Source organism: Aureococcus anophagefferens, assembly GCF_000186865.1.
Source record: "Aureococcus anophagefferens unplaced genomic scaffold AURANscaffold_22, whole genome shotgun sequence".
In the NCBI taxonomy this organism is placed as follows: domain Eukaryota; class Pelagophyceae; order Pelagomonadales; family Pelagomonadaceae; genus Aureococcus; species Aureococcus anophagefferens.
The window spans coordinates 616,508-629,071 of NW_008705582.1; the positions used below are offsets into that span (position 1 = coordinate 616,508).

At 54.7% G+C, this 12,564-nt stretch overlaps 3 protein-coding genes across 3 annotated transcripts in view; 2 read left to right on the forward strand and 1 right to left on the reverse strand.

Annotated features, from left to right (window-relative positions):
• AURANDRAFT_54679 (hypothetical protein) overlaps window positions 1-949 on the forward strand; it is a gene marked incomplete at both ends in the record, with an annotated part of 3,519 nt that extends 2,570 nt beyond the window's left edge. Inside the window, 4 exons of the mRNA XM_009041588.1 lie at window positions 1-374; window positions 432-475; window positions 531-598; window positions 654-949. Coding sequence (XP_009039836.1) covers window positions 1-80 — 80 coding nt within the window. The remainder of the gene's footprint in view (window positions 375-431; window positions 476-530; window positions 599-653) is intronic.
• A 3,737-nt stretch (window positions 950-4,686) lies between these two features.
• AURANDRAFT_66432 (hypothetical protein) lies at window positions 4,687-5,466 on the reverse strand (the record flags this gene model as incomplete). The annotated part of the gene is made up of 1 exon (XM_009041602.1): window positions 4,687-5,466. The coding sequence occupies one exon, from the start codon at window positions 5,464-5,466 to the stop codon at window positions 4,687-4,689; it is 780 nt and encodes a 259-aa protein (XP_009039850.1).
• Window positions 5,467-5,534: 68 nt separating this feature from the next.
• AURANDRAFT_54681 (hypothetical protein) lies at window positions 5,535-7,852 on the forward strand (the record flags this gene model as incomplete). Its single annotated transcript, XM_009041589.1, has 8 exons — window positions 5,535-5,737; window positions 5,817-5,877; window positions 5,944-6,054; window positions 6,124-6,328; window positions 6,385-6,878; window positions 6,941-6,973; window positions 7,060-7,212; window positions 7,269-7,852. The coding sequence occupies 8 exons, from the start codon at window positions 5,535-5,537 to the stop codon at window positions 7,428-7,430; spliced, it is 1,422 nt and encodes a 473-aa protein (XP_009039837.1).
• Window positions 7,853-12,564: the final 4,712 nt, after the last annotated feature.

Sequence of the window (12,564 nt, forward strand, 5' to 3'; positions counted from 1 at the left end):
TCGCATGGCGTATGAATTGTGTCATACTAACGATTCGGTTCCGCGTTCATCCTTCATGGATGATTGCAGAAGCGAGTTAGATTTCACCCCGACCCACCAAAAGCCCTTTGAGGTGTTGGTCTCTATGGTATATGGACTTATGGATGGTTCATTAGATGCTTCTTGTTTTGAAGATGGATCACGCTGTATCTTGGGAATTGAAGCTCATGAAGTCTTCTCTGTGGATAAGCTTATAGTCCAAGTCCTGAAGCAGCTGCAACTCATCATCCATGATACTGCAAGCTGCAAATTTATTGCGTTGTGGCAACTAGAAAGAGAGCGGAGACGTGTTGATTCATCAGCTAGAACTCCAATAGGTGAAACTTCCCATCAATGTCTGATACAACTGCAGCGTCCGTCATGACAAACCAGAATTATTTCTGAGCTGACAGGTATTGAAACTCGTGGACGGCAAGTTCTTCAATGGCTCGGGAGAGCACAATACCCCGCGTCCTTGCTTCTTTGTTCATCAGCGGGAAAGGCCGGTTTAGGACTCCGACCCTTTATATGTTGTCAAGTATTGCGTTGAAGAAAAAACTACTGACACTTTTAGTGTCAGGTCGCATCAGCGGTGTTGAATGCAAGGAGGCCCCTCAAGCGTACTATTCAATCAGGTATCTCGGTTGCAAGCACTCTGATGAAATTGGTGCCACCGCCGCTTGACTGGGCGGCGCAAGGCCAGGGCGGCCGCTGAGTTCCCCGCTGCTGGGTTTCCTACAGTTCTCAGAGGGTGGGTACGACCGCTGGATACGACAAACCCAACCCCCTGAGCTCACGCCTTGCCCAGGCTCCTCAGCGCGCGATTAAGCGCCCCAGCGCGGGTCCGTGGGGTGGCGGCGGGTCGAACGCGGGAAATTCGACGCGTTCTAGTTTTGGGGCTGCCTCATAAAGAGTAATGTAGGGGGGTAGGACGGTCCTGTTTCTGGGGACCGCCCGGGGACCGCCCGGGGACCGGCCAGGGACCGGCCGTGGGACCGCCGGGACGAGCTCCGCGGGACCGCCGGCACGGCAGCGCGGCGGTCCTCGGCGGCCGGTCCGGCGGCCGGTCCCCGGCCGGTCCCCGCGGGACCGCCCGGGGACCGCCGCCGGCGGCGGTTCGGGCGGTCCTGGAGGTGGCGGTCCTGGGGCGGTCCTGGGGCGGTCCTGGGGCGGTCCGCGGCGGTCCTGCGGGGACCGCCGCCGCGGCGGCGGTTCGCGCGGTCCTGGAGGTGGCAGTCCTGGGCGTGGTCCTGGGCGCGGTCCTGGGCGGTCCGCGGTGGTCCCGGGCCTCGATTTTTCTCGTCGCAGGACCGGCGGTCCAGGACCGCCAGGACCGCCGGTCCTGCGACGAAAAAAGGAGACTCCCGAGGCCCGAGACTATCGGGACCGCCGCGGACAGTAAGGCCAAGTGGACGGAAACATATTGTACTGCCGTAAATGCAATTTTGAAACTTCTTCAGCCCGTATGATATGATTTGGCCGCATCTATCTGCGACTGGAGAGACATCGCCTTCGCCTCGGGGGTCTTTCGAGCTAAGCGAGTCCCTGAATGTGAGCACCTCTCCGCAGGAAACGAAGCAACCAGCTGTGTCCCGCACGCCGAAATCGTTGAGCGTTCGGCTGTTGGGACAAAGTGTTTCATCTGTGGCGTCTGCAGATAGTGTGGAGTCCTCCTTAAGGCGAAGTGTGACCTTCTCTGAGCAGCAGGGAGTCCGGCTGGAGTCGGGGAGCGGTTCACTAGCACCGGGCGATGACTTGCCTCCTGAAATTCCAAGTGATGGAGAATACAGTGAGGACTTTGACGATGGGCCAATTGATAGTGTTCTTGCAAATAGTACTTCTTACGCCGAGGACTTTGAAGATAGTGTGGGCGGAACTGCTACCTCGAGGAGCCAAGCTCACGGTGCACCAAGCCTTACACTGCGGGAAGTAACCGAAATTGGATCTAATATGCACATTTCGAATGCGGGTGCATCCGATGCTGCATATAGCAATGACTTTGAGCAGTCTGTCTCAAAAAGTCGGCAGAGCATTGGTAGTACTATCCCACGAGAGCCAGCCAGTACTGAGATTGATGGGCTTCTCGGAAAGCTTGCATCAGAAAGCTCCTTGCCAGCCCAGGTATCCGAGATTAGGCATGGAATCATGAACATTTCTCGTGCCTTGAGGCGGGTGGGCAACCACGCTTCGAAGCAGCTAAATGATGCAAACGCCAATGCCTTGGTGCAAATTGGACTTCAACTTGAATGGAAACTTGAACAACTCGAAGCAGAACTCTTGAGTAGAGAAAGACAAAGAAGGCTAGAAGTGCGCGCGATGCAGGAAGAGAAACGCGCCGCAAGGACGCGTGCAGATCTGTGTTGAATGCGAGAAACTTCGTTCGTGCGCGTTGGGAATACATGCATACCTGTAGGCGCAGATGCTCGCCGAGCAGAGCACCAACGAAAACTGGAGAATTCAGAGCAACGTGCGAGTATGTCTGAGTGTAAATTGACTAATACCAGGCAGAAATTATCTGACGTAGAAGCCTGTCTGAAACAAGCCACAGCTTCACTGGATCAGGCAAAGGATGTTCGTTTGAACCTTCAGAAGTCAGCTGTGCTGCGGGATGGAGAGATTTTAGAGCTCAAGGCAAGATCTTCGATGATTGCTGCCGAGTCTGGAGTTGCAATCAAGGAACTAATGATTAAGCTCGGGGCCAGCGAAGAGGCTCGTAAGACCGACAGAATGCGCCGGAAGCTTGAAGTTGGAGTATTGCGAGATGCGTTCGAGGCCAAGGAGAATCGTCTGATTGAGGATATGGCAAGGGTGCCTGATTTTGAGAACCGGAAGCTCGCCTTTGAGAACAACAGGTTGCATGAGATGCGGCGTGCGCTTGAGGGAGAAAAGCTTGACGTCGAGCGGTGCAGATCCACGATGCAAAACGACAATGATGCCCGAGAAAAACGTTTTGAGCACGAGCGTCTTCGTATCTTGCACCAGAACAGTCAGGAGCTTACTGCGGGTCGAGCGAATCTAAACGCCTGTCGCCGCATCGATGAAGAAGCAAATCGAGTAGAAAAGGAACGGCTAGTTTGCTTGAAATTGGCGCTTGATTCGGAGAGAGCGTCAATCGCGAGAGACCGATCTACGTTGGATGTGGAGCGTTCAAAGCTGGACGCGGAGCGCACAGAATTCCGCGCTATGTATTCCATACTTGAACCTCGATTCAGGGATGCTGATAGTCTCGAACATCGCGCCGCCCAGCGCGAAAAGGCAGCCACCAAGGCGGAGAATGACGCCCGTGCAGCCGCGGCAGTGGTGAAGCTCGATAAATTAGATTTGGACGAGCGTGAGGCTGCGGCAAGTGAGGCTGACCAGGCAGTCGTCAGAGCCACCCAGCGCGCGGAGCAAATGATGAGATTTGCGTGTACGCATCTCGCCCTAATCAAGCAAAAGGCCATCCAAGTCGAGCAGTCAAAATATGTGATCTCTCAACAGCAGTTTGCTCTCGCCAGGCAGGTAATTGCGGTGCGAAGAGCTGTCAGTACTATTAAAAGAGCCCCCACAGACAGTGGCGGATTCATTCGCGCCTACGAGCTCCTTGAGATCGTCCAAAATCAGCTTGTACTTCCGTACACATCACACCAAAATGCAATGGTCATCAATGAACTCAAGAACCACACCAATGTTCTCGCACGTCCGAGATGACACCGCACAGTTGGAGGGCCTATTGTGTGACTCAAACCCCACCGGCCCTCTCTCTGCGGGGTGAGCTCCGTGGCTGCTCGAGGCTGCATTGCAGGGTGGTTCTGAAAAACGGCAGGCTGAAGATTGTCGCGCCCAACGGCCAGTCTCGCCCAGTTCACTTGTGGCTCCGTTCGCGATCTACCCCCCGGGGTTCCTGGCATCAATTCTGTAGCGTCCCCACTGGGCCCCCCTTTGCGTCCGTCGGGCCCATGGGGTCCCTGGGGTGTGGACAGGGCCCGCTTTCGGTTCCGGAAGCACGTTGCTCCCGGCGGGGGTACTCCTGGGAGGCCGTTCCAGTACGTGTTTGGGCCGGCGCGGCGCCGCTCGGGCCGCCCTAGGCGCGCCGGTTCGTGTGCTCCGGTGCCCCACGCGCGCCCGTTGCTACCATGATAAACGGCGACTATCGAGGTCAGAACGCGAGTGTGATTAAGCACAGTCAAAGTGCGCTTGGCGATAGGCCAGCTACCTAGGGAGCCTACATTCCGCTCCTTGGGCTAAGCTACCTACGGGAATGAGCATACTAGTAGGTCAAATTCCACTATGCTTAGTTAACTGACCATATTCTCTGGAGGCTTGGGTCATTAGTGTAGTAACATTTCGAGCTGTGAATTGTCTCTTGTGGAAATTGATTGCCCTAGCGTGCAGCATATCAATATGTTTCTCTCTTTCAAATTCAGGTCCCATCTTATCTTGCATAATACTGACCATTCGCTCCAGAGCGGTTACCCAATGCAACACGCAACCACCTGTCAAAATGTCATAGTCAAGACTTAGAAGTTGATTCATGAGGCCTTCCAGCTCCTTGTCGGTGCCGACGGCATCGGCACCTATGGTTGCTTTCTGCATCCACTGAAAGACGCCATTTGAGACTTCTTCCTGTCCGAGATGTTTTTCAAGTAGCTCGTACTGTAGGTTAGTTGAGCTGAGCCTGCTTGGCAGTCACTCCTTCAGTTCCGAATCGCTGTCTATAAGACTTGAAACTGGATTAGAATGAATTAAGGAAGGGAAGGGAAAACTAGCAGGATACGCAGTAGGAGCGCAGTGGGGTAAGGTGCACTGCAACATCAAGATGCAGCTCACTGAAGATGAAGGTAGAAATCTCTCTGTCTCTCTAGTCATGGCGTAGGTCACGAGCACGATGATGAGGGGCAGGATCTTGAAGGAGATCACCGGCGCCAGCGCGCGGATCTCGGTGAGCGCCTCCTTGAGGATCGCCGGTCGCTTGATGCCCTGGCCCGTGCCGCCGGTGCCGCCGGACGTCTTGCGCTTCGCCCGCTTGTCGTCGGCGCGCTTCGCCGCGTGCTCCTCCTCCTTGCCGGCCTTCTTCAGCGCCTTGAGCTCCTCGCGGCTGTCCTCGAGCGTCTCGAGGCGGCGGCCGTCGACGACGCGCGCGTGCTTCCCGAACGTCTCCCGGACGCAGGCGTGGCTCTTGTCGACGATGACGGTGTAGCTGTCGCCGTAGTCGATGGCGCGGCCGGGGAACTCCTCCGCCGCACGGCGCAGGAGGCCGGGCAGCTGCCGGAGCAGCGAGAGGGAGCCGACTTCAGTCTCGAAGGAGAGCTCCGGGTACTCGGCGCCGAAGAACGCCTCGACCGAGACTTTGACGTCCCCGCGGCTCGCCATGGAGCACGCGCATACCGGGGAGGCCAGCCACAGCGACCAGACGCGCCCGACCTTCTGCGCGGCGTTGAGGCGCTCACCGAGCTCGCCGCGGAGCATCGTGGCCGGCCTTGAGGACAAGGAATCCGGGCCGCTACGCCAGTAGTATATATATTTATCAGCGGCGGATGAGCAGCGCTCGGATGGTCAACCTTTTCAGCACAGGAGCTAAAAAGAAAAAAGAGGTCACAGTCGACGACTCACAAGCCACACGTCCACAGGGGAACACACCAGCTGTGCCCGCCGTGCGAAAGGGTGTTTCCTCCGGAAAGCAAGTTACACCCAAAGAGATGGACGAGCTGCCGCAATTACGTGATTATCCGGCCGCAAAGTCTTGGTCATCGTCCCAAATTTGTACTCTTACAAACGCTCTGAGGCAGGTCGAAACGTTGATATTTTGGTCCACGTAGGCGCGAAGCCCTTTTTGATCAAAAGCTTGAATTGTGTTCCTATGTATTCAATTTTGAGGATGTGAGTGGTTTAATCGCGTGTGCCTACTTTAGTCCATTGAACGAACTTCCTTCAAAATCTCGCCAGGCAACATCGATGAAAAAAGAGAAGGAAGTCAAACGACAGACATTGCTTGAGCTTGTTGATTATGTGAATACATCAGCTGGTCAAAAGATTTTTACGGAGCCATCAATGCCCGTCATATTGGCCGCGTAGTTGCGGCCAGGCCTGAACTCGTCTCGGTTGCTAGAAAAGTTGTTCTCCTAGGCAATTATGAACTGCGTGCGTGCAAACATTTGTCGATCATTACCTCCACAAACAGAAGACTACGACCCCGAGGAAGATGAACCGGTGCTTGAACCCTCCTGGCCGCACTTGCAAGTGGTTTACGAGTTTTTTCTGCGCTTTGTCGTGTCATCTGAAGTCAATGCCAAAGTTGCCAAGAAGTATGTCGATGCAAACTTTTGCTACCGTGTGACTGCGCTGTTTATTGAAGCCAAAGTGATAAATTGTGATGCTTGTGAGTAGGTCTCATAGAACTTTTCGACTCCGAAGATCCTCGAGAACGAGATTATCTAAAAACAATTTTACATCGAATCTATGGCAAGTTTATGAGCCACCGGTCATTTATCCGAAAAACGATATCGAATGTGTTTTATCGCTTTGTTTACGAGACCGAGCGGCACAATGGTGTCGGCGAGCTACTCGAGATTCTAGGATCCATCATCAATGGCTTTGCGATCCCACTAAAGCGCGAGCATCTGCAGTTCCTACAATGTGCACTGATTCCACTCCACATACCCAAATGTGTCACCCTTTATCATCAGCAACTCTCCTATTGCGTGATTCAATTTGTTGAAAAAGACCCAGATACCGCAGTTCCTATCTTAAATGGTCTGATTCGATATTGGCCTTGGTCATCTTCGGCAAAACAAGTGCTCGTTATGAACGAACTTGAAGAGATCCTCGAGCTTCTTGGCCATGAGCCACTGCTCCTCGTTCGCAACGCACTGTTTGAGCTTGTCTGACTCCCGTGTACAATATGTATGTATTCCATAAAGATAATGTGTCACTAATGTCTTAGATTCGCAAATGTCTCTCCTCTGAACATTTCCAGGCTCACATCAGAGCCTAGGAATGGCAGAAGTTCTGCTGTTGTGAATTTTGGCCTCTCCCCACTTAAGTCATAACTTACTGCCATAGGTCACCGAACGTACCCTCTTCCTGTGGAACAATGATCAACTAATTAATCACGGCTGCCTTTCCAAGCAGCATGCTCCAACCTTGCTACCGATCATTTACACAGCTTTGGTCGAAAAATCCGAGAAACACTGGAACGCCACCGTCGAGGGTCTTGTATTAGTCAGCGCGTCAAACAGGATGTGCCCGAAGTATTATGTTTAACTGCTCAGGCAACGAACGTACTGAAAGTCTACCAAGACTTCGACATGAAGACGTACAACGCCTGCAAAGAGCGTGCCGAAGAAGACGCTGCGATGAAGATCGAGATTGAAGCTACAACGCAGGCGCGATGGGAACAAATTCATGCCCTTGCGAGCAAGATGCAAGCCTAACTTCTGTGTAAGCTTAAAAAAACTAGTCAAGTTTGCCGTTGTCAATCATCCCGTTCAAGCCAATATTCAGTTATGTCGCACAATGATTTCATACTACTTGCTACTCGGACCCACGGGTGCTAGCCGTCGGATCAAAGCTACACGGCGGTCGAGATTCTCGCTGACAAGCACCCATGCAGAAACCAATGGGGTAAGTTCGCATGGGCGCCGTTGCCCTGGCCGACGGCCGGGCCCCCGAGGACACGCTCTGACTCGCCAATACAGCGATATTCCCCCCGGGGCGGGAGCCCGCGGGAATACGGCGCTTTCTAGTTTGGGCCCCGCTTTTGGACCCCACCCGGGGGCCCGGTGCAGAAATTCTACACGGTTAGGTGGGGCAGCGACTCGGGCTAGACTAAGCTAAAGGTAGATGACCGGGGGTCAATACCATTCAAGGACGAAGTTGGAACGAGCTTACTTCGTAGTGTGTCCGAACAGCTTTGCGATTTTTAAAGCAGAGATATTTTTGAACGAGTGGCTATGGGGCGTCGCCCTATGTCCGAGAGTGCATCAAAAGTGCTGCAACAAAAATCGGGTAGAGAAAGATTTTGCTGGGTCCTGATCCAACCAGGTCACCAGCGTGCTGCTATTCGCCGCGTCGACGTCTCGACAGCTTCGCGCGGTCTCAGAAGGTCCACGGAGGGAGGGCAAGGGCGCCAAGGCCTACCACACGTGGCTCGAGGCGAACTATCCCAAGGCCTTCTACGTTCGCAAGTCCCGCGCCTCCGGCGGGCGCCAGGACCGTGACCTCGAGTTCGAGGCGTCGGTCGCCGCCTACGTGAACCGCCCCCACTACGCCAAGTTCCCGGAGGCCATCCTCGCGGACCCGCAGCACAGGAGCATCCTCGAAACGCCCGCGCGTCCCCGACGCGCGTTCCGCGGAAAAATGCGAACTCAGGCTCTTCTAGTACCACAACTTCGCTCAATTCGGACGGATCCGGACGAACCGACAGTCGTTTTCGAGTTCCTACGCGGGCTCCTCGGGATAGGCGCAGTCCCGGAGCTCGGCTTGTCGACGGCAAAACCCCGGGCTTCCAGTGTCGCCCCCTATTAATAACCTCCCTAATAGGAGGAATAGGATCGACATGTCCCTAGCCGCTCATGGCGACTGCAACTTGAAGTAGACCCCCCCCAAAAAGTCGACGGGCCAGCTCGAGCGCCGGCGAATCAAAGCCCGGGTCAAATCGCTGGGTCAAATTAATCATCGATGGTCGAAAGTTCACATTTGTAGAGGCCAACTTTCGCTCGATTCCGCCACTGGCGGTGCCCGAATTCGAACCTTCAACTAGGTCGTCCGACTCTCCCGCTTAATCTTTGTTAGCTCAGGAGAGGCAAGGTTTTGGCAGGCTTGCAGCATGAATTGCTCCTGCCCGACAGATGAGCATTTACACGAAGCATGTTTGAAGCAACAAAACGGTTTTGTACGCCTTCGATAACAGTTATGTGGGAAGGCGCGGGAAGCCACCATGGAACCAGTCATCGCGATATATTGGAGGAAGTTCTCCTTTTTCCAGTGAGCCGTTCTGTTTGACGCGGAGGACGCCGGAAAGCAGAGCATCGAGGGCAAGCAACGCGTTATTTGCGTGAAGTCTTGTGACGTCGTCAGCAGAATTCAGAGCATGGACGCGCAGGCGCTTGCACATGGTGGCACAGTCTCTTGGAACATTCGTAATTAGGGCTGTGCCACAGCCGGCTATGGCACGGTAACCGAGATAAGACGCGGCGCGTCGTACATCAGCGGTCACATCCGTGGAGACGAGGATACTGGACACTAAATTACATAGGTCGATAGCAAAGGTATGGACATTTATTCCAACAACGCCACAAAGTTCGCCCAGGAGGGAAAGATTCGCAATGCGTGTGGCGACGGGCTGATCATGACGGGCACCACAGCAGAGCGACTCCCCAACAATCTGTGCATATGCAGGTGCAGCCTCGCCTCTTCGGCGAATTGTGATCATGAGGGTTTCGCCTAGCCTCGTCTTAATAACGTCGTTACTCAAAGAGCAAAAAGACTGCAAGAACCAGGGCAACACTTCCCTGGGACTTGTGTCAGCCACAGCGGCAAGAGCATGTGCTGCAGCAAGGTACACGTAGGACTCCTGGTCCTCGAGCGCCTTGAGAAGAATATCCGCAAGTTTCAACCAGGGAATTGGCTTCGATAGCCTGCTACTCATCTCTTGCACATGCCCCCGGTCCCGATTGAGAGTGTAGTGCTTACAGAGCTTGCCGAGTCGAACAACACCAAATGCTCGGAGTGCGGGCAAAGGAGACGATATATCCAAAGCAATTTCGGCGAGCGTGGCTTCTGACGAATGGCTTGCTGAATCAGACTTGACTTTAGAATGCACCGCTTGGCAGCCTCTGGAGAGTATGATCGCTCGACACTGAACAGCAGCTTCAGAAACTTTAGGATCATGGTAGCGAGGACAACTAAGCACCGTGAGCGATGGCAGGAGCGCTCTCATTGCTCTTTTGTTTTCTATGTTGCGCTCCTGGATGCAAAATTCTAGGATACTTCGTAATGTGCCCACCGACACCGATTCCAGAGAGTAATTATCTTCCTCATCATCCACGCTGGGCTCAAGTTTGGAAGAGGAAGTGTGGCGGTCAGCGGCACTAGACAGCAGAAGACCTAGTGTCCTAATGAGATCTGCACCGGGCGCAAACATAGTACCCGTGTCAAGCTGCGTCGAGAGATCAGCCGCAAGTTTAAGCGTTGGACGAATGCGCGAAAGGTCAGAAGCTTGTCTCTGTCGCCGCCACTCGAGGAACTTGTACAAACATAAGGCCAAAAGAGAACTTGAGAGCTTTGGACTATCCAATGCTTCGATCAGAATGGTGACGTCAATGTCCTGAATCTCGTTACTTTCGACGGCAACGATCCCTTCTTGCAGCCCAGACTCAAAGCGTATTGTCCGTGGCCTGGTTATCGCGTCAAAAATCAACGCTTCGGGATTAATCGATGACTGTAAAACATATCTCAGTATCAGTGCCACGTCCGTAGCACATACCTTTCTGTTGGAGTTCTGTGCGAAGTTGACGAGGCAAATGAGGTACTCGAGGAGCTTGGAATCTAATGATAGTTTCCCCCAAAAGCCTGGTAGAGCGTGTTGCGAGAGCGATCTAAGAATACAAAGTCCCCGAGCTACTCCAGTTTCATCCGTAACACCCCCAAATTGTCCGAGTAGCGACGCAATTACCATCTTTGAAAATCCCCGCTCGTGGAGCTGAGTGAGTGCGTCCAGAGCAACACGACTCTGTGCCACTAGCTCTGGAAAGTTGACCTGATTTTTCCTCGTGTTCAAAATCAGCAGTGAGGCGAGTTGAGGAGCAACAGCACGCGCATAAAATGTGGCGTCTCCACCTAATGGTGAAGCAGCAACTGCTGCGGCGACCCTACTCTCTGCTCTCCCAGCCCCAGCTGACTGACATGCCGATAATTCATCCAGACCTAGCAGACATCGATTGAAACTGCTAAAAAATCGAAGTGAATTCGATAGAGATTCAATAATTTGATTGGTGCACCGAAGACACGCCAGCAAACTCTTTGAGAATGCAGTCCACGCTTCGTTTCGTCACGTTTCCAAGTAGAATCCCACAGTATCTACGACACCAGCTAGGCGCCGGAACCACTGTTTCTGTTTCCTCTTGAAAACCACCGAGCAATTCCCGTATGGCCACACACGCCCATGGAAGCGGGATCCGATCGAGGTAAAGACTTGTTACATTGCTGTTTCGGAGCTCACGCGCAGAAAGGCACGCAGCCAGAGCATCGACCGCAAACCGACTTGCAATAGGGGCCAACGGGCCTGAAGAAATGATCTCAAGAAGTATGTCCGAAACGAGCTGTAGCACGTTTGCGCGGTCCAGCACGCACGTCATCTCCCATAGTTCCCGCGCGGCTGCCGCATTCCGTAAGCCCCACCTCCGCACTGCGTCGGGGATCTGTACCGCCCGTGAGTACGTCCGTTCTATAGGTCGCACGCCATCGACTACTAGTGGGGCCACGCCCCACATCGCCACTAGCTCCAGGGCTGTATAAATAGCCGTTAGCTCTTGTAACGACAGCGTATCCCGAGGTGCGGGGGGCGGGTGGTGACTGTCAACACCAATAGGACTAGTTTGACGAGCCGCACGCAGCGCATCAAGCACGCCTAAAAGTGCTGGCAGCCAACGACGCCCGATCTCTCTCCAGCACGCAGTGCCATCGATCTCACTCGTTTCAAGCCCGCGCCACAGGCGTAGATTATTCACCTCATCGATGACCTTCTTTGCTGCATTGCGTAACTGTATCCCGTTCGACTGCGCGAGCTGCGCTCTTGGAACATTCATGCTGTGTGACGTACACACGCCGCGATCAACTAAAATAATTTGAGCGCATCCACTATTCAATGCTAGTACAGGAGGATTGCGCCGGCGATCTTGCTGTCGGGTGCGTCGAAGGCCTCGAGCATGGCGAGCGAGCTGTGTACTTCGATTACACAAAAGTCACCCGCCTGCGGACCCCCGGCCAAGCGCGCGCGCTCGGTTCAAGGTCTCTTGAACCGCTCTCCGAGCGGGGCAAGGTCGGCCCGCAGGCGGGTGCACAAAAGTGTCCGCTTTAATTTGTCAACCAAAGCTGGCTCTGACCACGGTCGACCCCCCCCAGAAGTACGAAACAATTGCTAACGATACCGGGTGGTCCCGGGGGCGGTCACGACGCGTCCGCCCCAGTCCGGGGACGTCCGCGAGGGACGGCGTCGGCCAGGGGCTCGGATGGGACGGCGTCGGTGGTGTGGCGCGCGCGCGCGAAACGACGCCCGCGGGCGAAACGCGCGCGAAAAGCGGACTCAGTGCGCCGCCGCGGTCGTGATCGCGCGCTCGGCGGCCGAGGTGATCGTGTACGTCGCGCGTGGCGCGACGGCGGTGGTGCCGCCGACGACGGGCTGGTCCTCGCGGCCGTCGCCCGAGTCGAGCTTTCGGAGAACGCTCCTGCCGTTCGCGCGGTAGATGCGGACGGTGAAGCGGCGCGTGTCCGCGCCCGTGCGGTCGAAGAGGCGCACCAGGACGACGGGGTCCCCGGGGCGGTACTCCTCGTTGTCGTGCGTCCGCG